The 24,799-nt window shown below is 35.6% G+C and overlaps 1 protein-coding gene across 9 annotated transcripts in view; it reads right to left on the bottom strand.

Annotated features, from left to right (window-relative positions):
• cadpsb (Ca2+-dependent activator protein for secretion b) overlaps positions 1–24,799 on the bottom strand; it is a 100,532-nt gene that overhangs the window by 13,356 nt on the left and 62,377 nt on the right. For 2 of the 9 annotated variants that reach the window (XM_067372815.1, XM_067372818.1), the window contains exons 8-19: positions 22,894–23,033; positions 22,230–22,296; positions 21,974–22,082; positions 21,456–21,668; positions 21,155–21,163; positions 14,846–14,982; positions 13,319–13,506; positions 11,336–11,437; positions 10,558–10,621; positions 10,204–10,327; positions 2,769–2,875; positions 1,669–1,677 (exon numbers count right to left, since the gene is read on the bottom strand). In XM_067372815.1, coding sequence (XP_067228916.1) covers positions 1,669–1,677; positions 2,769–2,875; positions 10,204–10,327; positions 10,558–10,621; positions 11,336–11,437; positions 13,319–13,506; positions 14,846–14,982; positions 21,155–21,163; positions 21,456–21,668; positions 21,974–22,082; positions 22,230–22,296; positions 22,894–23,033 — 1,269 coding nt within the window. Of the gene's footprint in view, positions 1–1,668; positions 1,678–2,298; positions 2,329–2,768; positions 2,876–5,856; positions 5,926–10,203; positions 10,328–10,557; positions 10,622–11,335; positions 11,438–13,318; positions 13,507–14,845; positions 14,983–18,302; positions 18,325–21,154; positions 21,164–21,455; positions 21,669–21,973; positions 22,083–22,229; positions 22,297–22,893; positions 23,034–24,799 lie in introns of all 9 variants that reach the window. The other 7 variants (XM_067372814.1, XM_067372816.1, XM_067372813.1 and 4 more) reach the window with 6 other exon arrangements.

Raw genomic sequence — 24,799 nt, 5'->3', positions numbered from 1 at the left:
TCTGATCAGCCTTTTTAGGAGGCTTAATCCTTCCCTTTGGTTGCATGCTATGTCCTTTTTTACCCCTTTAAACCCACAGCTTCAAAGAGCCCCGAAACATTTCCCCCAAATCCGCTCTGCTACAAAGGGATAGCAAGCTCTAACACCAGACTTACCATAGCACTTACCTGAATGCTTCATAATTAACTCTTGAAAAAGCTACTTGGGTCATAACATTAGCATTTAATATAGCATTTTCTAGTGTAGCAGGGCAATGCATATGGCTGAGCTTAACCAGACAGACGAGTAAAAAAGTGGGGAAAAGAGCGATAAGAGACACCAAATCCAAGCAACTCATGAATCCTTCCCCAAGGCCCTTCTTGCTAATCTGGGAGCGCTGGGTAGGTGTTAACATTAACATACTGATTGAACGCAATAAAAAAAAAAAGCTTTACTGTAAATTAAAATCAGCAAGAGTGGTCCTGGGAAGAGGGCTATGTTATGACATTGGTTTGGTCATTTTGAGGGGTTGTTAAGTCCAAGTTAGAGGTCTTCACGGGTCCATTTCAATCAGAAAACTCGACGTCTGACCCAAGACCTGAGCAGGTTCGGGTCCAAAACTTTGGCAAGTGCCTTGGACACGGGTAACGTCTGATAGTAGTAGTCTCTGGTCTTAAGTAATTTTCAATAAATCTGCTTTTTCAGAATTGACCAGAGAAGAACATAATTTCTTAAAAAAAATTGCCAACTTTTCATTATTTGTTTCATTCGTTTAACAAATTTTCATTGCTCACCCAAGTGGAAAAAACTTGTACTGCTTCCAGATATCAATTACACAAAACTAAATGCAGTTGATAAAGTAAATCAAATTAACAAAAATTAAACCATAACTGTATATTTTCATCCACAGAAAACATATTCTCCCACATTTGTGATATACACAGGGTATAGTCTACATTATCTGGCAACATGGCTTAACAATATAACTAACGTAAACAGAGAATGAATTTCATCTACATAAGGTTGGAAGATGGTAATATTTTTAAATCTACAGTACACTTGCCGTTGTGTTTCTTATTTGTTGTCTCTGATTTTCTCCTGTGTAAAACCAGGTTGAAAAAGTAAGCACTTGCCACTGGCATGCAGGGCTGCGAGCATGTGTAGACGTTGCTGCCTGTTACATTCGGGTCTAGTTGGGTTTGAAAGGAAATTGTCATCAGGTTGCGTCAAACTCTGGTCTAATTTTATCAGGTCTGTTTCGGTCGGATTTTCCTTTTTAAAAAATAAATTTATGCAAGTCGGGTTCAGAAAAGAATTGATTCGGGTCGGGTACAGATCTTAGGACCTGAGAAGACCTCTAGTTCAAGTACACTAGCAGAAGGGAACACATCTAATTGGGAAAGGTTAGGGTGGCACAACTAGTGTGGCAGGTGGGTAAACATTCCCCCCTGGAAGCAAAGGAATCATTGAGCATTGACCTTGCCAGTGGGGGACGCAAGCCTTTCAAGAAGTTTGAAGGGAGACTTGACAGGCACAATGCTGAGGAATTAAGACAAACCCACGTCGGACGCGGCAATACATTCCCTCATGTTGTGAGGAATGGGACATTACAGGGGAAGGGAACCCTTCATAGCTCATGCACAAGCCAGTAAGGGGCTTTTTTTCATTGCATTCATTTGAACCACATACCTCTTTTCCCTGCAACAACACCATGGAGTGAATGGTGAGGAAAAACATGAACATGTAGAGAGTGATGTATGTGCAAAGTGTTGATTATAAACAAAATTTTTTTTTTTCAAAATTTTGGATAAAAAGTCACATTTGCGAGATTTAAAGTCACGTTGTGAGTTATAAAGTCACAATAATGAGAAACAAAGTCGCAATGGTGAGATTTAAGGTCACAATTGGGAGATATTTTTACTATAAGGTTGAAATGGCCCTCATATAGTTATATAAAATGATGCTACCAGTTGGGCAGCAATGAAGTTCTAACATTGTAGTTTCACAAATGTTAACAGTATGATTTACAGATGGTTCTATCATAATGTCTTTAAGATAAAGTGCTTAAACTCAAATATTTTGCTCATTTGTGCATTTTGATCAGTGTGTGTGGGGGGAGATATTTCATTTCCCAGAAATCCAAAAGAGACCAAAGCTAAACACTTTATGTCAATTCCATCATGTTCTTTATTAAGCATCGCCTTGCCCCATCAACCCAGACATAACAGAAAAGCCCTTAACTGCGTGAATCGACATGCTTGAGGGAAAAGGTACACTATGTGATGACAACTTAAGAAAAAAAGAAACATGATACTGTACCGATTGGTCTCCTGTACTTGTGACCGCAGCCTGTTAAGCATATTCAGAAAGATAGAGTAAATCTATAAATCTCAGGAAGACCATGGATTTCCTAATACTTTAAACTGCATCTCGGATAACGCCAATTATGCATTTGTTCTTAGAGTAGTAACTGTTGAAACAGGTCAATTATTTTCATAGGCATTCCAAAGGAATTTATCTAACATTCAGAACACAGAAACAATCTGTATTCTGAGGCTTTCTTTAGAGTATAGATCCAGGGAAAGTGGTTTAGAGACCTGGATCTCACGGGAGAGTGAACTCTTGCTGTTTCACTAATTTACACTAATACAAATTGCACTGTGCAAACTGCACAGCTGCTTTTTTTGAAACAGAGGAGCCACTGGTCCTTTTAAATCAACCCTATTTTATACCAGATAAAGAAAAAAGAGAGTGAATGTAAGGGAAAGAGAAAGCAAGTCCAGACTCACCTCTGCGTGGTGGTCCTGGTTCTGATGTAGAACCTCAATGACTAACTCCGCCAGGCGGATGACATGCTCCAGTTTTTTAGCAGGTGTAGCTAGGTTAGCTACATTCTCTGGAGCAGAATGGTGGGGAGAAGAGGGACAATTAATATTACAGTGGTTGATTAATTTATTTATTCTATGAATCTATAATGTCATGAGCACTACAATGCAGTTTGAAGAAGCTAAGGTCATAAATACCTGAGCATGCAGAAATGACAACACTGTTGATGACACTCATAACACTTCAAGAAAAGATGCCTAACTGATGTCAGAGACACTAGAATGCTCCTCTAAATCAGTTATTTGTAATCTTTGAGGCAAAAAAAAAAAAAAGCTTTCAACTAAATTGGGGTTCAAAAGTCTTGAGACCACAAGCGGTTCTTTTTTGCATTTTTCTGATTTAATAACCATTTCATCATTACAAATGATGACATAATAATTTAGGTGAATCAAAATGAACACAAAATTTCTTAGAATTTATCTTCTGCATTGAAGCAAAAACATCTGACCCTTAAATTTCTACAAAATTGGAACAGAAGAAATCATTTTTGCAATATTTATTTCACATCATAACATTTCCTAAACCCTAAAACTTTAATTCCAGGTTTGAATTCGAGATATTTAATGTGGACACAGACCTTTAGACCCCCACTGTATATACATTTAATACTAATACTGTATTTTTATCTATCTCGATATATTACTATTAATTAGTAGGAGATTTCATTTAAGGCCAACATATGAGAGAAAGAGCAGACCGGATTGTTAGACATATGCAAGACTTTGATGAAATGAGGACATCAGGACACACAATAGTGTTTCTGATTTTAACATATAATCAACTTTTATCTAAACAAGATGAAATGAATAAGACAGAAAACCAAAAGAAGAAAAAAAGCTAAAGAAATAAAGTAAAATACCGACCAACTCAGCAATGCTGAGGTCTCCACTGAAGGAGAAAAAAAAAATCTTTAATTTATTGACTGAAATGCTACTTCAGTCTTGAAGGACATTACTTATTTATCATTTTGTCTGACTCTTTAATCTTGGTGTCTAGAGTGTGAAATGTTCACTTTTATGCCATTGATTTATCAGTCTGTTAAATTTGTGGGTTATTAATGGGGTTGTGGGGAACTGAACTGAAATTTACTACACTCTGAACCTTAATATCTGGTAGAAGCTCATTCTAACTCTTCCTAAGGCCATGATGTCATCAACACAACATGATAAAGTAATGACAATGGATGTAATGATAATCTATGATTATCATTATCCAAATTTCATACTTTATCTATTTTCAATGTGTCCAAAATGTCAAATTTCTAAAACCAGGACTGGGAATTAAAGAAGCGAAATATCTCTTAAATGGATGGTGATTTAGAAAAGTGGTCCTCAACTGGTGGGTTGTGATTCTGATAGGAAAAAACAAAGCTTAATGCAACAAACTGGCTTTCCATTTTGTTGTTGATGTCAAATGTATTGCATCCAATCAAACTCTATAACACTTTAGAAGAAACTTCATTTGTCACTGGATAGAATCTAGCCAAATTAGACAAAGTATTTCGCATAATTTCAACCTCAAAACTAAAAAATAAACTAAAAAAAATATTTTTTAAGTTTGAGGATCATATATTTTGGATTAATATTAATAAAATTCTACTTTTTGTTTTACTTTCAAATGAAAAACTGTTTGATACTTTAGATTTACCACTTGGTGCCCAATGAAACATCTAAATCCTGAAGCAAAACCAGTTGAGAACCACTTATTTAGAAAATCCATTGATGTCAAGATTCAGATATACTTCAGTTATCTTATTCCCAGTGCTTTATTGAGAAACATTTGCAAATCATTCTCCACTCACATTTTAACACATTGAAAAAACTGCCACTAAATATTTGTGAAAGATAGTATTACTTCTTGTAAGTCTGCATAATGTAACACCATTAGGCAGACTGTGCAGTGCTAAAAGGCTTAGTTTCAATTTCTAAAGTCTCAATGTAACGAAAAATAAGTTTTTAACCAAGTTTTGTGCATATATTTATAGAAGAATACTTTCTTCACAAATAAAGAAGTGCACAAGGAAGGACCTTGTGTCATGGTGTATACAGGACTTTCAGACTAAAAAAAGTCATTTCTGTAATCGTGTCATGTGCATATGCCAGGATGTGTTGAAGGGGACAGGGGATGACGTCAAACATAGCTTCACCTGGATCCTTCTGATCCTTTAGAGTTTTCTCAACTTGAGAGAGAGAGAGAGAGAAGAGAAAAGAGAGTCAGAGCAACATAAAGAGAGGGAGAAACAAGGGAGAGAGAGAAGGGAGAACTGGAGGGAAAAAGAATTATTCCTCAAGGTGGCATGTTTTATCCCAATGTCACTGCAGAATCCTTGGTAATTTCACTCTTGGTCGCTCTCCAGAGAATTAGTATGTATTGGATATAGAATAATAATTTAAAAAAAAAAACAATGACAAATAAACACGCATGTAGATATTTACCTGGAACGACAAGAACAAAAACACATAGCAAAGTAGCAACTGAACGACATACTGAACAAAGAGACAATAGCCATTGTTCGGTTGCATGACAAATTGAACACAGCTGTAGTTATCACGAACAAGACAAACTTGTGATGTTGGAACACGTAAGTTACAGCTCGTACACGTGTACTAACTCCTGCTCTCCCGGTAGCTCAGTCACCTGTTGATGAGTCTGGAACCCCCCAGTGAAACCACCTACCACACCACAGTAACGATATACACTCAGACAAAGTAAAATAGCGAGCAAAGTAAAAATGCATTCAAGTCACAAACAGGAGCTTCAACCAAAAATGAACAAGAGGAAGCAGAACGAATGCATCAGTCATGTCGTATTACAAACAGATGGAACGTCTCTGCCAAAGAAATTGGAATCGGAACATTACGTATCGTTCTCTACTCAGTGTCTGTCATCTGTATGAAAATGGCAAAACAGAAAACTTCAGAGAAGGATGTGACATGGAGGGTTGAGTTGATGAAAGAGGTAAATAATGAGGGGTGAGGAGTTGTTACTCACGGATGGTTAAATCCATCACTTGTGTTGCCAAGGAGTAGACAGGATGATCATACATTTCCCTCTTTTTTCCTGAAGAAAAAGAGGATTGCGGCATGCAAGAGTTTGGGGTCAGAGGAAAGGGGGTCAAGGGTTGGATATGGTGAAGGGATGTCTTGTGTTAAGGGAAGTTCTCATTAAGACAAATAAAATCAGTTTTTGGAAAGGGTTGGATAATACAACATGATTTGATGGTTAAAACCCCTTAAACTACAATCACCCTTAAATTCTCACTAAGAGACACCAAAAATTAAGAAAAAAGTAGAAGTGGAAAACATTTAACGGTGCACTACTGTTCAGACGTTTGGGTAAGAAATATTTATTTTTTCGGAAAGAAATTAATACTTTTATTTAGCAGGGACACTTCAAATGGATCAAGTGTGACAGTAAAGACTTTTGTATCATTAAAAAAAATTATATTTCAAATAAATGCTGTTCTTTTGAATCTCCACAAGAGTATTAAAGGATTAGTTCACTTTCAAATTAAAATTTCCTGATAATTTACTCACCCCTATGTCATCCAAGATGTTCATGTCTTTCTTTCTTCAGTCGAAAAGAAATGAATTTTTTGATGAAAACATTCCAGGATTTTTCTCCATATATTGGACTTCAATGGAGCCCAAACGGTTGAAGGTCAAAATTACAGTTTCATTGCAGCTTCAAAACATTCTACAAGATCCCAGATGAGGAATAAGGGTCTTATCTAGGGAAACCATTGAGCGCGTGTGAGCTGGCTGGCCCTGAGCCAAATCAGTCGCGGTAAGAATACCGTAATATTTGTGGACTAAATACATCAACATGAAAGGCAACGCGAAACGAAAAGAAATGTGAAATAAAACGTCATGTTTTAATGAAATAACGGATGATGGGCACAGAATGCTAACAAAACTATGAGACATTTACAATCACACACCCACCACAGGTGTAGCTTGCAAACTCAAAATACCTCAGTTTAAATAGATTTTTGTGTGTGTGGTGCTGTGGGTTTCAGGGATGTTTAGATAACTATAAAAGAGTTAATGTTCACTTTTCTTAAAAATCAGATCGGTTAAATGCTTCAGTTTGTTGTCACTATATAATATATTAAAACAAATGGAAGCATTTAAACTGATATATTACTGTATATCAGTTTAAATACTTAAATATTATATTATATTTTATTATATTATAATGTAAGCCTAATAAAAAATTGATCTCACAAGGGGATGCTCCTTGCCACGAAACATCTTGAAACCTCCTGGTATATAAAATCTGGGAAATTCATAAGCAATAAACATGTAATTTTGATGGTTTAACACTGTCTGTTGCTAATAATTGACTGTACAAAAAACACATTATGGTTGTTCCAAACCATCATTGTAACTGCTCATATTATATTATTAGAAAGAATTGAACTGTCCTGCAGGAGCACAGAAATTATTTTTTAATATAATTTCTTGGTAAAGACTGGTACAGTTAATAAAGCAATATGAAAAAATCTCAAGTAACCTAAAATGTGCTTAATTTAGTGACTGAACTGCTTGTTTTCAAACATATTATTTAATAAATCACTAAGTTACATCAAGGGTCAAATAAAACAGCACATTAAAGTTAAATGTTACAGTTGCATGATAAAACCATTTTTTGCTCTGTGAGAAAAAAAATTAGTGGGAACATTGTATATTTATATATATATATGTGTGTGTGTGTGTGTGTACATATATACACACACACACACACACATATATATATATATATATATATATATATATATATATATATATATATATATATATATATATATATATATATATATATATATATATATATATATATATATGTATATATGTTTTAACAATAAATGCTCATCTTGAACTAGCTCTCTTCTTCTTTTTCTCTATTAGAATTCCAAATTCCAGCAGTGTAGACACTGCTAAGTGTATTACTGCCCTCCACAGGTCAAAGTTTGGACTAATTGTTATATACTTGCACTACAATATTGTCATATACAATATTGTAGTGCAAGTATATAACAATTAGTTCAAACTTTGACCTGTGGATGGCAGTAATACACTTAGTGTAGTCTACACTGCCGGAATTCTAATAGAGAAGAAGAAGAGAGCTTGTTCAAGATGAGCATTTATGGTTAAAACATATAAAATGTTTAATTTCTTTTTAGAAAATTATCGATGGTTTCTCTAGATAAGACCCTTATTTCTCGTCTGGGATCGCTGTAAACTGTAATTTTGACCTTCAACCGTTTGGGCTCCACTGAAGTCCACTATGGAGAAAAATCCTGGAATGTTTTCATCAAAAACCTTCATATCTTTTCGACTGAAGAAAGAAAGACATGAACATCTTGGATGACATGGGGGTGAGTAAATTATCAGGAAATTTTAATTTGAAAGTGAACTAATCCTTTAAGCATCACAACTGTTTTTAACAAATCAACATTTTGAAGGATCATGTGACACTGAAAATGCACGTGTCTTAAAAATTCTGTAATTATTTACTCCTCCTCAAGTTGTTTCAATCCTATATAAATTTCTTTGTTCTGCTGTACACAAAGGACAATATTTGGAAGAATGTTTGTAACCAAGCAGATCTCGTCCCCCATTGACAACCATAGTATTTTTTCCCCTACTATGGTAGTCAATGGGGGGCGAGATCTGCTTGGTTACAAACATTCTCCCAAATACATTCCTGTGTTCAACAGAGAAATTTATACAGGTTTGGAACAACTTGAGGGTGAGTAAAAGATGACAGAATTTTCATTTTTGAGTGAACTATCACTTTAAAATAAATGCACCATTAATGACCATAAGAGACTTCCTTCAAAAGCATTTAAAAATCTTACCGACCCCAAAGATTTGAATAGTAGTGTATTGTTCACCCAAAATTAAAACTGTCACTTGAAACACACAATTTTATTTCTTCCACGGATTTCAAATTCTACTTTTATTGTGTTTTTGTGCTTTTCAAAACCTTTTCAGAGCTGCCAGACACTTTTGTTGTATGGAAAAGCGCAGCAGACAGTGATCAAAATATATCATATGTCTTGTATTAAAGAACAGAAAACCATGTGCATTTCAAATGACATGAGGGTGAGTAATTGATGACAGAATCATATTTGGGTGAGCTGTTTTTTTAAGGAAATTGTGTCACTTAATTTCATCAGGGAACATGCAGTCATGGCCCATTAGAGAGGCACACTAGTAAACTGATAATGTGTTCTAAAAGATTGTCAGCCATTTGTGCCATTTGTATCAGTGGTTTGTCACCTTGTTCGAAATAAGCGACAGAACCAATGATTTGAGCATTCATTCAGAGAGATGATTTAAAAATATCTTCAAACATCTAAACACAAATATCCTCCTCAAAACCAGCCCACAATGCCTTCTACTCCTGTACAAGCAGAAACCCATCCTTACTGCCCATCTTTTGCTTCTTTTTAATCCTCTTTCACGCTTGTTGCCCAGCCTGGCATTGTTTCATGGACGCTTCCCTCTTCATCTCATTGCTCTTTCCCTCAACCTGTTTTCCTCTAATGGGCTCTTCCACCCTTCAAGCGCTCCTTCCCACATACTTAATTTATTTCACCGCAAGATTCGTCCTCATTCCTGCATTCCTTTCTGTTCACTGACTCATTTTCCTTGTTCCTTTTTCTCCTCTGTAACCATTTCTCTACCCTGATGTCATTTATCATCCTGATCTGAGCCATAATAATTGAAAAGAGAATGTGTGGAGAGCATCTGAAAAATGCCCAATATCCAATCTTCTATGTTATCGCAACACATAGGAAATGGTCAGAAGCTCTTCTTTGTGTGGATTTGAATGCATTTTTACACACAAGTCCACAAAAGGAGAATGGACAAGAAGACATTTAAACTTTTCTTGAAAACGGAGATAGAAACCAAAGCAGTAATTGACCTTAGAATAAACAAGTATATTATTTCAAACAAGACAGATGCTGCGTAATTCAAGAGTGTGCTCTGGTGTAAAATAAAATAAAGATTTTTTATGGGGAAAAATTGTAAAAATAAAAAATCCCATGTATGTGCTTAACTGTTTACCATCAAAATACATCTATAATTTAAACATACCCGAACCTAAATTTCTTTCTCACACACTGAAAGTAGAAAAACAGATGATTTACTCAAAGCACATTATTCAAATATGGACCACAGTTTGTGCTTTAAATTGATTCAAATGAATGGAAACAGGGGAAAAAAAGTGGAAAAAAGTACAAAAGTTCCCTGCTGGTTCAAATCAACATATGGTTAAGTGCTTTAAAATAATAACGCTGTGAAAGAAGAGGGTAATGCTAGTCACCTTCTACTCTGGCGTAGTCAGTGATGCGCTGGTAGTTAATTTGAGCTGCTTGCTCTAAGCATTTACGAATGACAGCCTTGACTTCCTCCTGTGGCACTGGGGTCACGATGTCCTTCATAAGCACCTGTGAAAAAACACAAATCCAAAGTTTTTTATCTTGTGACATAAATGTTGTTTTCCTAGTATGAATGAGTCATACTTTTTAAAACTTTTTTTTTTTTTTTAATTTGAAATAATGATGCATGGCAGAACAAGTAAACAGAGGCAGGCGGTACTGAACAAAATACCATCAATTGCTTCTCTTTTCCTTCTACTGCTGCTACTCTGAATCAATATAAGCAATGTTGTCATTACCCTCTCCAGCAAAGACAGAGTGGCTTTCAATGCTCCCTCAGGGCGACCAAACGGAAAGCAATACCTACAACAACAAAAATTGCATTGTGTCTATAGAAAATCCTATACACTTATATTTTTGGATGCAATGTCGAGAAAAAAACAGAACGGTGTACATCAGCGGTTCTTAACTGGTGGGCTGAGAACCAAAAATGGGTTTGCAAGGAAAAACAACACAATGCTAAATGTAAATAATACAGTGCAACTCTTTTAAAGAAAATGCTTCCCATATTTTTTGTGGCTGACGTCAAGTGCTGAAAACCACATACAAATTTGTAGAAGGTAAAAGATGCACTGAGAAAAATTAAACCACATGCAAGTGTCTTGTTTGATTTGCATAGGCTATAATTTGAGCTCTGTTGTTGAAATCACATTCATATGTTTATGCTTTTAATGGCTGTGCACTTCTCATATTCAGCCTAATACAATATTTGGCCCAGCATTTGTTCCATGCATTAAGCAAATAAATCAACTCTGCTGTTGTTTATGTGTTTACAAAATTGTCAATTTCACTACTCGGCCTAATAATTTGCATATTGTTGGGTCTATCCATTCCATGGTGATATAATTTTTAATGTATGATTTTACAGGACATTTTTGCCTACTAAAATTTGAATGAGATGCTGGATTGCACTCGATGTTCTTGAAACAAACCAAGAGAACCACTGGTGTACGCAGCCTTCCTGCTATAGTACAGATCGTGAAATGTTCAATAAGGGCCTTATGTCTACATACTCACCTAAAGTTTGTGATCTGATTCTCCAGAAGGACACGTAATCGCTCTTTGATTTCCTCAAAGCGCTCTTTTTCTTCCACCGTTACTGTTCCAAGACCATCAGGCCTATTTTCCAAGCAAAACATGCCATTATTTGCATTAGGAAGAAAGATCAATTTTGAGCCAAATCAAAAGAAAGTCTTAAACTGATTTATTATTACAACTAATTATCATACTACATAATTGCTTTATAAAGCCTTGTATATTTTCTGTGAAAGCTAATCAAAGCACATTAACATTTCAGCATGCAGTACGTCACACTTGTAACAATAAAATACAGGCCTGGCACACTGAGCCCAGAAAGAACATCTAACCAGAAGCAATGTCTGGCTTTCTTAAATCTAATACACTGGCTCTAAATGTATTTGTACCCAGCAGATGGGACCCTGTTGTGATACTCTTGGGGGACATTGTTTCCAACCCATTTTTTAAAAAAATTTACAGCTATTGATGTCCAAAGCTCCACTTGGGCACCATATTGCATTAAAATATATTTAATACACACCCAGCTGCAGCACAATAATAAATATACTTTCAACAAGTCAGTGGGAAGAGAAACCTAAACTATACATTCTGTACAATTACATACAGTTTTTCAAGGCATGAATTCAATGAAATCAAAATTGATCATAAATATTTTCTAAATGAGGGATCTTGGTCTTATTGTGAAGAGAAATGTCACATTATGCAATATCATGATGACTTTAAAGAAATAGTTCACCCCAAAAAATGTATCAAGATTTATAGCTCATGTTGTTGGGGTTTTTTTTAAAGGGTTAGTTCACCCAAAAATGAAAATTCTGTCATTAATTACCCTCATGTTGTTCCACACCTGTAAGACCTTCGTTTCATTGCCAGCAAGATAACCCAGAAAGCTACTAAAGTTACACGCTCCGAACCACTGATTCGAAACAAAAAAAATTCGTAAAGCTATGAAGCTTCATGAATCAGTGTTTTGAAATTGCCTATCACTAGATATTGTTGAATAAAGTCGTTATTTTGTTATTCTCGTCGCTTCATAACATTAAGGTTGAAACACTGTAGTCACATGAACTGTTTTAAATATGTCTTTATTAGCTTTCTGGGCATTGAAAAAGGGAGTGATATTGCTGGCGATGCAGGCCTTACAGAGCCATTGGATTTTATCAAAAATATCTTAATTTGTGTTCTGAAGATGAACAAAGGTCTTACGGGTGTGGAACGACATGAGGGTGAGTAATTAATGATATGATAATGATAATTAATTATATGACAGAATTTTCATTTTTGGGTGAACTAACCCTTTAATGCCTCATGTTCCACTAAGACTTATAAGGATGAGATTAAAAAAAAATTATTTATATATTTTGGGGTGCACTGCAGTATACATTTAAAATATCCTAAGCTGTTTATGCAATTTCCACTCTGTTTGAGATACATTTGCTGCTATTGCACAATGTAAAATATGATGCTGTTGATATGAATATATCCTTGATAAGCCCTCTTACCTTTTGCTTTCAAGGGCCAGCTGTGTTTTACATTTCCTCTTTTTTTTAGACTCCTTTTTCCCTCCTGACTTTGAGCCAGCCCCCTGTAACTCAGACCCCCTCTGACTATCAGGAACATGTAATGAATGAGCAACACAATGAGATTTGGAAATTAAAATAACAAAAAAAGGAGAATGGAAAGTGTAGTGACTGAAAGAATACTGCTGAGGTTTGGAAAGTGGAAAAGAAATGAAAAATGATTGAGAACAAAAGACACAACAAATCAAACAAAATTTGGCAAAATTATAAAGAACATTCACAGGGGAAAATATAATAAATGCTAAAGCAAAAGTACAAAAATATGCTGATGACATGCAAAGAGCCCTTAGTTCTGCACTCTCGTTCACCCTGCTTCCATGATTGTATCTCTCCCATCATCTAAAATCCCAGTAACGCAGTGTATCTTTATGCAAGCTTGTACCTGTTGCCGTGAACATGGGAGGCACAAAACGCGAAGCTGTAGTGCAACAGCGTCGGGTCAATCATGTGCCCGGCATCCGCCCTCTCCAGTAGGTCGCCAAGATAACACAGATGTCTATGGCATCCTCTCACCCCGTTCCGAGCGCAGTACTCATCCAGAACAAACACCTGACCTGGGCTAAACCATCCCTAAAAAAAAACAAAAATAAAAAAAGGTAAATACAAAAATACAGTAAAAATAGTAATACTGTGAAATAATAAATGTTTTCTGTTTTAATATATTTTAAAATGGAATTTATTCCTGTGATTTTAAGTCTTCAATGTCAAATGATCCTTCAGAAATCGTTCTAATATGTTGAATTTAGGGATGCACCAAATCAACCAGTCAAGAGCAGTGAGTGATTTTCTCTTTGTCTTTTGTTGTAAGATTAACATTGAGGGCAAAGACAGCAGTAGGTTTATTAGGCTGCTGTCACTTTAAAGGTGCCCTAGAATTAAAAATTGAATTTACCTTGGCATAGTTGAATAACAAGAGTTCAGTACATGGAAAAGACATACACTGAGTTTCAAACTCCATTGTTTCCTCCTTCTTATATAAATCTCATTTGTTTAAAAGACCTCAGAAGAACAGGCGAATCTCAACATAACACAGACTGCTACGTAACAGTCCGGGTATACGCCCCCAATATTTGCATATGCCAGCCCATGATCCCAACATTATGAAAGGCATTAGACAAGGGCAGCCAGTAACATCTGGATGTGCACAGCTGAATCATCAGACTAGGTAAGCAAGCAATAACAACAGCGAAAAATGGCAGATGGAGCAATAATAACTGACATGATCCATGATATCATGATATTTTTAGTGATATTTGTAAATTGTCTTTCTAAATGTTTCTTTAGCATGTTGCTAATGTAGGCTACTGTTGGTTAAAGTTACCATCGTTTCTTACTATATTCACGGAGCCGTCGCTATTTTCATTACTAAACACTTGCAGTCTGTATAATTTATAAACACAACTTCATTCTTTATAAATCTCTCCAACAGTGTGTAATGTTAGCTTTAGCCACGGAGCTCTATCAAACTCATTCAGAATCAAATGTAAACACCCAAATAAACACTATACTGACATGACCCGAAGCATGCATGCAGCATACATGACGAACATCATTTAAAGTTCCATTTGAGGGTTATATTAGCTGTGTGAACTTTGTAAATGCACTGTATCATAGAGTCGCAAGCTCGATGGGCAGGGAGCATGAGATTTAAAGGGCCAGCAGCCCTGAATCGGTGCATAGTTAATGATGCCCCAAAATAAAAATTAATAAAAAAAATCTATGGGGTATTTTGAGCTGAAACTTCACAGACACATTCAGGGGACACCTTCGAATTTGTGAATTTGTCCGTTCAAGCGCTCTCTCTTTCTCTCGTTACCGTCAGTTAACATCAGTAATGTGTATTTTACTCTCTGCTCTCTCCTTTGGTTGCTTTGCATTTAAGTCAGCAGAAAAAAAAGTCACCACTTACCAGACACGCAAAGTTGTCATTTAGCCTGTGGTCCAACGTGAGCCTCTGCACCATCTCGAACAATGAGGCATGATCAAAGCTACATGGGTTAGCTGAGATAAACTCATCCATGCCGTGCTTCTGTGCTCTGTCAGCATCTATTCCAGCCATTCATGGGAGAGGAAGGGAGAGGGGGTGGGTTCAAGGAAGAGAAAATTAGCAAACAGCAAGGAGAATGATTTGTTCTCCTCTCACCACTAAAAAAACTAAAGACCTAGAATGAGCCCTCTATGGCAAATCAAGGACATTGAGCTTTCACATTGTCAACTTGCAGCAAAAGTCAAGCAGAGTTCAATCGGACCTAGCAAATGTGGAACTGAGTGATAACCCTCAGCTCACATTCATTCTGGACGTGCATGCATGAGCTGATCAGGGCGTTGTCTCTTCCTGTTCTCTCAATCAAAAGCTTTGGAACGTATAAGCCACCGATGGCTCTGAGGAAGTGGTGCGATTCCAAATGTAGTTTCTTTAACATGAATACAATAGATTCTGCCATTCGCAATTGATTAATGTCACTCGTTTTAAGAGAGAAGATGGATTGTGTGCTTGTAAAAGTACAAATACCGAAAAAGAAATCAGGGGCAATATGTTAGCCATTTTGATATATTATAATTAACTAACTTGGTATTTTCTAATGTGATTTAATAGTGCAACAGCAACAACTAAGTCTACAAAAGTACTCAAAAGTTATCTCTAAGATAATATTTAAAGACCCCATGAAATGGCCTGACAAGCACAGTTTACTTTTTCATTCTAGAGAACCATTTGATTAGATAAAAATATGTGCGGTACCGCATGAGTCATGTTTTCTTTTAAAAGAATTAATACAGTTAACAGTGATTTTTTTGTGTGTGTGTGTGTGTGTAAATATTTACTTGTATATACACTACCGTTCAAAAGTCTGGGGGTTTAATGTTTTCTAAAAGAAGTCTCTTATGCTCAACAAGGGTGCATTTTTTTGACAAAAATACAGTTAAAACATTAATACTGTGAAATATTTTCTAATTTAAAAAAGTTTTCTAATTTAATATATTTTAAAATGTAATTTATTCCTGTGATGCAAAGCTGAATTGTCAACAATCATTACTTCAGTCTTCAGCTTCAAATGATCCTTTAGAAATCATTCTAATGTGCTGATATCCTGCTCAAGAAACTATTATTAATATTGAAAACAGTTGTGCTGCTTAATATTTTTGTGGAAACCATTATACATTTTTTTCAGGATTCTTTGAAAGTTCAAAAGAACAGCATTTATTTAAAAATGTCTTTAGTCACTTTTGATCCATTTAATGCATCCTTGCTGAATAAAAGTATTATTTTTTTAAATAAATAAATAAAACCAATGACCAGTGTAGATGGCCTCAATTCCTAATAGACATGGCACAAAAGCCAAAAAAACTTTCTTTTTTTTCCTTTTTTTTTTTTTTTTTAATTTTTTATTTCATGGGTTCTTTAATGTGCTTAATGTTATAGGTTAAATGTAACCAAAATCAGCTATATAGTATAGTAGTGTTGTCAAAAGTACAGACTTCGATACCAAGTCGGTACTGAAATTTTAAAAATATCACGATACCAGCATTTCCCTCTAGCATTTTGAGTCCTGTTGAGTGGATTCTTAAACACCTCTGATTGGCCACTGTGTTCACACACTCAACAGACGTTTCTGTGATTCGCTACAATGATCAGCGCTTCAAAAACATGATGTAATTAGATGCAAGATTTTTTGACTCTTTTCACTGAGCGCTTAAACAGATACACATGGGAGAGTTTGATATCTGTTGAGCACATGAACACAATGGCCAAACAGAGGAATCCACTCAACAGTGCTCAGAATGCTAGGGGGAAATGCTGATATCGTCACATTTTGAAAATTTCAGTACCAAATTGGTATCGAAGTACCATTGACAAAACTACTACGTAGTTTATGTAGTTCTATGCACATGCTTGAGAAAGTAGTAGAAGAAAAAAGTTATACTTTTATTCTCTACTAGAAACAGAAAGATAGAATCTAAATCTGTGCAGTGATGAGGTGCTCTAATGAGAGAAAATGTGAGGAAAGAATGTGCATCGTGCTACACCAATGATTAAGGCATGTGTCTAGATAACAACAATAATCAAACACCTTTTTTAAGAATACATATGGCTAAAAATAAAGTGCAAAAACAAATAAATGCTATCTGGATCTGCTTAATTAGAGGAACTTCAAGTTCTGTTATCCTTTAGCCAAGTAAAACATTGCTACAATTATAGAGACGTAGACTAAACTAAAAGAGAGGACAAAAAAGAAAGAATAGAGGCACAGGAAAAGACACGGGATTGTAGGAATGAAGAACTCAGTAAGGAAATGAGCTAGGATAGACAACGGACAAACTGAGAAAAAATAAACATCAGAATGAATGGCAAAGAAGCCTTATAATTGAGCAACTCAGAATAAAGAAATGAGAAAAAGGAAGTGTAAAACTGCATAACAGACTATGTGAGCTATATGAACCGTGGAACTGAAGGGAAGAAATAAGAAAAGGTGTCCTAATTACAGGGTAAACCTATGGGATTAAAAGATGTGCCTAATTCATTTGCATTTTTACATTTCATAATTATACATTAATTAAAATAATGTACTTCCACATTCCACAGTTTTGAATCGGCTTATGCACAAACCGCTGTGCTGCATTCAAATAAGACTAGGACTTATGGGGATACTAATAAGCTAGGAATCATTTCCTACCCTGGTATTAATATTATTTTACTGCTATAAAATAACTCCTAATGCTTTTTTAATGGTTACATAGGTATGATATTTCATTGAAAATGGATGTCTTTTACATGCAGGAACACAGTGAGACACTCCACTGCGCTTTCCAATGTCATGCAAGAAAAAGGAAGAGGAAGAAAAAAAAAAACTGCAGTAACATTTTCCGCTTGCCTATCTATTAGCATTCCGTATTTTTCTCTTAGCATTTGCAAGTTGACAATACTGGAGAAATTTTCAGTGTGTTCATAAGGTTTGCTGAGCACACTGACAAGCAAGCCACTTCAGTGGCGTGCCAACAGGTTAGCATTACTGTTCTAGTGCAGATACACGGCTTTAGCAGGAAGCCAACAAAGGCTAAAAAGTAATTAAATTCATTCTCTGTAAAAGAATGGAGAATAATCAAAAAGGAAGAAAATGAACTTGTCTTTCCATCAGCATCTGAATGGATAACATGACATCAAAATGCTCACCTACTCAAGCAGTAAAAGGGCAAACACACACAGGTGCAAATAATGAACTATATCTTTGCTAAGTTCTACATTGGGTTTAGGGACTACTTCAAAGAGGCCCATTTCCTCCGGACGAAAGATAATTAGGAGTATTTCTTGGTGAGGAGGGACGGCAGTGCCTGCTCCTTCACATTGGCATTCAGAATACTCCACTTACATATTTGCCAACTCTTGTGAAGCTCAAATTCAAAAATAAAGAAATCAGTTGAAAAGCAACTGAACCCTCGAGAGTAAAGTCCAAGTAGTCAAAGAAATGTACAGTGCTTCACTGCTGCTGTTACTGTAGACAGAATTGATTGTCAAACTTGACTTAGTCAGTCAATCCAAACACATTCATTGTCATTTAGTTGACAAAATAAACTCATAAGTTTATCAATCACATTTTTAGAATGAAATGCCACCAAATCCTTTAGTTTATGTAACCAATAGAACAAGTCAAACCCCATCTTTTACTTTACTCTGAGGGGTCTTGTGATGCTAGTGATGTTTATGTAGAGAAGGCAATTATGCAAATAAATCATAAACCATATTAACTTAGCTAAATAATAAGCACTATTATTTACATGCAACCTAAACTGGCAAGAATAATGAAAGTTTGTAGTTTTAACCATCATCAAAAAAAAGTTCAACGGAAAAGTAAAATAATCTACTTAGGTCTAAAGCATGAGGAGTGAGATTTGAAAGGAGGAGAAAAAGAACGAGAGAAAAAGGATAAAGAGAGCACGTTGCATAGGTCAGATAATGGTTTTAGGATTATCTGACTGGTGCTAGCTAACAGGTTAGCACTTACCCTTGAGTCCAGCTAGAAGACAGCAGGGTAAGAAGGGACAAACCAGAATAACATAAAGACTAGCAACAAAGCTGAAGGAAAAAGCAGACACGAAAACCCTGACTCCACTACAGCTGCAGGACTAAAGAAGGGTACAAGCAAAGCATGAACGAAGAAAAAACACAACGTAAAATACAACGACCTGTACCGACATGATAGTGCAGTTTGAACTGGTGGGAGGTCAGATCGAGTAGTGAAAGAGAAAGAAAGAAAGAAAGAAAGAAAGAAAGAAAGAAAGAAAGAAAGAAAGAAAGAAAGAAAGAAAGAAAGAAAGAAAGAAAGAAAGAAAGAAAGAAAGAAAGACTATATTTCGGTGTATTACGTTGTGCTCTGCTGCAGATGATTTTGACAGGATTCTCACTGGATTGCCAAACACTGATACAATCTAGATCAGACTCAACTAGATCACTGGAACATTTACTAACACTGTACTGGCAAATACACTTACCTTCAGACATATATTTGAATGCTGGTCAAATGTGTATTTGATGCCAGTATCAGCTCCTAAAATGATGCTATGAAGGTACTGAATCAGGTAAAAACAATTGAGCATATAAATTGCTTGCAGAATAAATCCAGTCAACATTTTAAGGTATAAAAATAATTCAGACTGTCAGCCTACCCCGAAATGTCATTGCTTTCAAAAGAACAAAAACATTGCTAACACTTTACAATAAAGGAATTTTCATGAAATAAAATCAACAATACATTTTAAGCATGTATGTATCTATATGTTAAAGGGTTAGTTTACCCAAAAATAAAAATTTCTGTCATTAATTACCAGAACAATTCGTGTGGATCAGATACCCTCGGATTTCATCAAAAATATCTTAATTTGTGTTCCAAGACAAACGAAGGTCTTACAGGTTTGGGACGACATGAGGGTGAGTACTTAATGACAGAAATTTCTAACCCTTTAATGTTTATTTCTACATACACATACATTTTAAGTAACAGCTGTATGAATTAACAATAGTCAGGTATAATGAATGAGCATGAAATAATAATGAACATCTGCGTATTTAAATTAACATTAACACAGATTAATGACCATGATAACTAAAGCATTAAGTAAAGTTAACAAAGTGAATCTTATTGTAAAGTGTTACCAAAACTCCATGTGGGTATCCATTTCCCTTTTTAACATTGCATGTTATTATGATACATGTACTCTGTATTCAATCAGAGTAATTGACGTATATTCTATATACATATATATGAAAAAATCTGTTGTTAGAACCTTCATAGCATTCTAGAATCTGTGAAAACCTTCTGCAGCAAAGGAATGTTTGCTCGTGGGTGTGTGTACAGCATGTTATATTCCACTACTCTGTGCCATTCAAGACCACCTGGGGTGTGTTAAGGTGGAGGGTGAAACATTTACACAGTGTAATAATGTTTCAGAGGGGAGAGGGTCTGTCTTATAGTGAGAAAATTGAATGGCATCTGAACTTGTGAGGGAATCATCTGACCACAAGAAACATTCACAAACAGGACAAATAAATCAATGAAAAAACAACACAGAACCTCTACCTTTAGATTTTGTATGAGGTTAAAACATGAGCTATATTTTATTGAACTTATTTTAACAGTGTATAAATTCTGCTAAGAGACATTTTGTGATATAAGACATTGCTATGGACAGATGCTGAAGTAGGTGCACACCAAAAGACAAGGTTCTGAATAGCAGGATCTATTATTATTTAGATGCTTCAAAGTGACTTGATATTAGTGTAAAGTACTACTTTTTTATAATTTAAACAGGTGTTTCAATTTCTGATGAGAACATTTGTGGCAGAATCGTTTTTTGCCATTTAAGTCTTAAAAGGACAGTACACCCAAAAATGAAAATTCTGTCATAATTTACTGATTCTCATGTCATTCCAAACAGGGTTCAAGTTTAATTTCCAAATCTTCTGAAGCAATATAATACAAAAATGTATGTGTTCTGCAGAAGAAAGAGTTTTAAACAACATGAGGGTGAGTAAAAGATGTCATAATTTTCATTTTTGGGCATCTTTATAGAAAAAATTGACCAATTTAAATTATTTAAACTATTTTAAATTTGCTGAAAATTCGTATACGCGGTTGTTAAAGCTAATTAGGATTGCATACGGGCAGAAACAAAGACATGGACATTGAAATAAACACATTGCTCCACTATACACACTGGCTCTTACCTTTTCCTGCTACGTGTGCTGAGAGTGCAAGGTCATCACTATGACATCATGAGTTACTAACTCAACCTGACAACAACCTGAATTCATTTATGAATTATTATCTACTTTGTGGCGTGTTGTCATGAGAACAATGTCACTGTAAGTAAGTGGTTGAGGGCCTAAATAACAGAATGTCACCGGTTTATAAAGATGGAGATTAACAAGCCTTGTTATGTATTTAATTTACTCGCCATCTCAGCTTCAGTCAATTTTTATCCTGACTGACAGTGTAATGAAATGCTTTACTGGAATGTGTACTTACAGAACTGAGAGATGGGGGCGTCCATCTGTGCTGCAGCTCCGCTCTTAGAATTCAGTTTCTGGACCTGGGTGGGCGGGACGGGTTTGTGTGATTGGCCAGTAGCTCGATACATGGCCTGCACCCATAGGATGCGGTCCTGCTCATCATCACTGGCAAAGATCACAGTGTCACCCTCCTTCACTGCATTGAAAAAAGCCCGGCCTCCATCCAGACCTGCACACACAGAAAAAAGAAGAAGTCAAATTCAGGTACATTCATCTTGTCAGTGGAAGATATACTTAAAAATGCCCTTTAGCTGCATTATATGAAAATTTCAAAGCATCTGCAAAGAAATTATTCTAGATGTATGAAGTTAGTTCCCCTCAAGTGCACACAGGTGTAAACAAAGATGCAGGTTTTTTTTGTTTTTTTTTTATACATATATGGACACATTCCACTAACATTTGACAACCAGAAACTGAGAATAGTTTAAATAAGGAGTGGTAAATCAGAGTAATCTGTGAATGTGAGAGTATTACCTGGCTGTGGGTCAGTGTAGTCCACAGTATAGCCATCTAACTGCAACAGCTCCTGTGGTTCTGACTTCTTCTCTCGATAGCTGCACATGGCAAAGGTATACTGACTTACCTATAGCAAAATAGAAATAAATAGTATTAAAATGCTTAATATGAAAGCATTAGGTTAAATCTGTATCATATGCAGAGTATTACATGGAATTACAAAGTCAAACTAAACTATTCTTCACTCACAATTTTAATGTAGAAAAAGATATACCTGGACCAGGACAAAGAAGCGCTTTTTCCAGCGTTTCCAAACATTTTTGCCAACAGCCCATAAATACCTGATGGAATAATCACAGGCTTCATCAGTATTTTACTTCATTCATTTAAACTCATACACCACCGTTCTAAAGTATTGGGTCAATAAGAATTATTCAAAGAAATTAATACTTTTATTCAACAAGGACGCATTAAATTGATCAAAAAATGATAGTAAAGACTTTTATAAAGAATTTATAATAAAAGAAATTCTATTTCAAATAAATGCTGCTCTTTTGAACTTTTTGTTCATCAGAGAATCCTGAAAAAAGTAGTTTACACAAAAATATTAAGCAGCAAAACTGTTTAACAGAAATTATTTCTGAAGGATTACGCAACACCAAATAAATAAGTTACATTTTAAAATATATTAAAATAGAAAACTTTTACTTTAAATTGCAATAATGTCACAATATTACTGGTTTACTGTATAGTATTTTTGATCAAATACATGTAGCCTTGGTGAGCATAAGACACTTCTTTCAAAAACTTCTTACCAACCCCAAACTTTTGAATGGAAGTGTACGTCATTTTTCATTTAATCATGAAACAAAAGATGTTATGTGTGGATGATACTGTTTTAGAATGTAATCTCCATATGAACGGACAAAATCTCTTACCCACAAGCCTTCATGTTCTGAGGCTTGTCCATACGGACGGCAAGTTTGATCTTCAGATCTTGATCGGGGCAGGCCTTTGTCACAGTCATCTTGTGGAGTTCTGCCTGCTTTGGGCTGTTTGGAGTTGGGTGAAGAACCACCTAATCATTTAACATGAGAGAACCTTGATTATTATGATCACAACTCATGAGACCAGACTAAACAACCACTGACTGTGAGACAAAGCTCTCACTATTTAAAGGAACAGCATACCCAAAATGAAACTTTTGTCATTATTTACATATCCCAAATGTTTTTCCGAACCCGTATGACCTTCTTTCAGGACAGAACTTTCATTCTTGGGTGAACTATCCCTTTAACATGTAATCCTATAGCCAGTGTCTGCCCTAGAAACGCTAAGACATTTTCACACATGAAGCATTCAGTAAACGGATAAACAGGTTGTGTGGGTGTGGGAAAATATCCCTGAGTCTGGGTGTGAGCTGATAATGACATATTACTTTGCCAGTCAGCTCTTTCAGTGAAATTCTCAACATTCAATTAATTTTGGCTCATGCCTCTGTGTACTGAGAGTTAGGATGTGCAGCTCTTCTCTTGGCACCTTATCAGAGAAGAGCCAGTTTCTCTCATATTCTCTCCTGTGCTTTTTTATTCACTCTCTTCTCTCTCTGATAAGTTGGCTTAAACTATTTCTTAGCTAGAGTTGAATGCTTAGCGATGCCTTCCTACCTCAGTCTTGATGAAGACACAGACACATTTAAAAACCATGTACCAAACATCCAGCATTAGTCAAGTTCAAAAATCATGTTAACAATTTCATAATTAGAGGACCTCTGAGTCCTTGAATGTAGAAAGTTTTTTAAATTCCAATTCATGAGTTCTAATTAAAGGTGCTAAAGAGGATGTTTTGTTTTATACATTTTTGCAATATTACTTGAAACTGTCTTTACTAACTGATAAAAAGACTATTTATTAGGTGCACTGAAAGGAATAATATTAACATACATCATCTGTGCACGAGGTAGGGCCTTAAAAAAATCAGCCAAACGATTGGCCCTCTGGCTTGTCAATCACTGCCGTGACGTTCCTTGTGAAAGACGTGCGCGGATTGGCCCTCTGGCTTGTCAATCACTGCCATGACGTTCCTTGTGAGAGACGAGCGCGGCTGCGCGCTCCAGTAACTTTCCACACTCCACAGGCGCTGCATGCAATATTTTTGTCGGGAGACAGGAGTAACAACTGCAGATTATGAGTTACCTGCGGTGAGTCCAACATAATGAATCCACTAACACGACACAGCGAATGCCGGTGGTAAACACTCGTGTTCCAATACTCGTGCACGAGTTTTGGGAGGCGTTCCTTTAAAATGAGCTGTGAAGGAGGTGGTCTGTTCTTACGCATGCGCTCATTTCAAAAACTCAGTAACAGTCTTTGGATTCTGAGTCGACGAAAAATCTTCTCTATCACCTTTAAGGTTGCAAATGTAAAGGACAACTGCAATTTAAATTTGAATTTAAAAATGATAGATCGATAGATAGATTTATGCTCACCAAGACTGCATTTATTTCACGAAAAATATTTTTTAAAAAAACTAAACGTAATGTTGTGAAATATCACTACAATCTAAAATACCATTTTTTTTCTTTTTAAATATATTTAAAAATGTAATTTATGTCTGTGACAGCAAAGCCATTACTCTGAATAGAAACATTTTGTAACATAACATTGTTAATGTCTTTACTGTCACTTTTGATCAATATAATAAAAAACACATTCATTTTTTCATAAAAGAAAAAAAATTACTAACCCAAATTTTTGAACGGTAATGTATGTCTCTATTATGTTTAATAACATAGCTTTTTATTATCAATTTTATGTAGAAAAGCATGTCATTTCCCAGAATGCT

The sequence above is a fragment of the Chanodichthys erythropterus genome, chromosome 21, assembly GCF_024489055.1.
Source record: "Chanodichthys erythropterus isolate Z2021 chromosome 21, ASM2448905v1, whole genome shotgun sequence".
Taxonomy (NCBI): domain Eukaryota; kingdom Metazoa; phylum Chordata; class Actinopteri; order Cypriniformes; family Xenocyprididae; genus Chanodichthys; species Chanodichthys erythropterus.
Note: the sequence above shows the minus strand (reverse complement) of the source record. Positions and strands in the feature narration are given on the sequence as shown.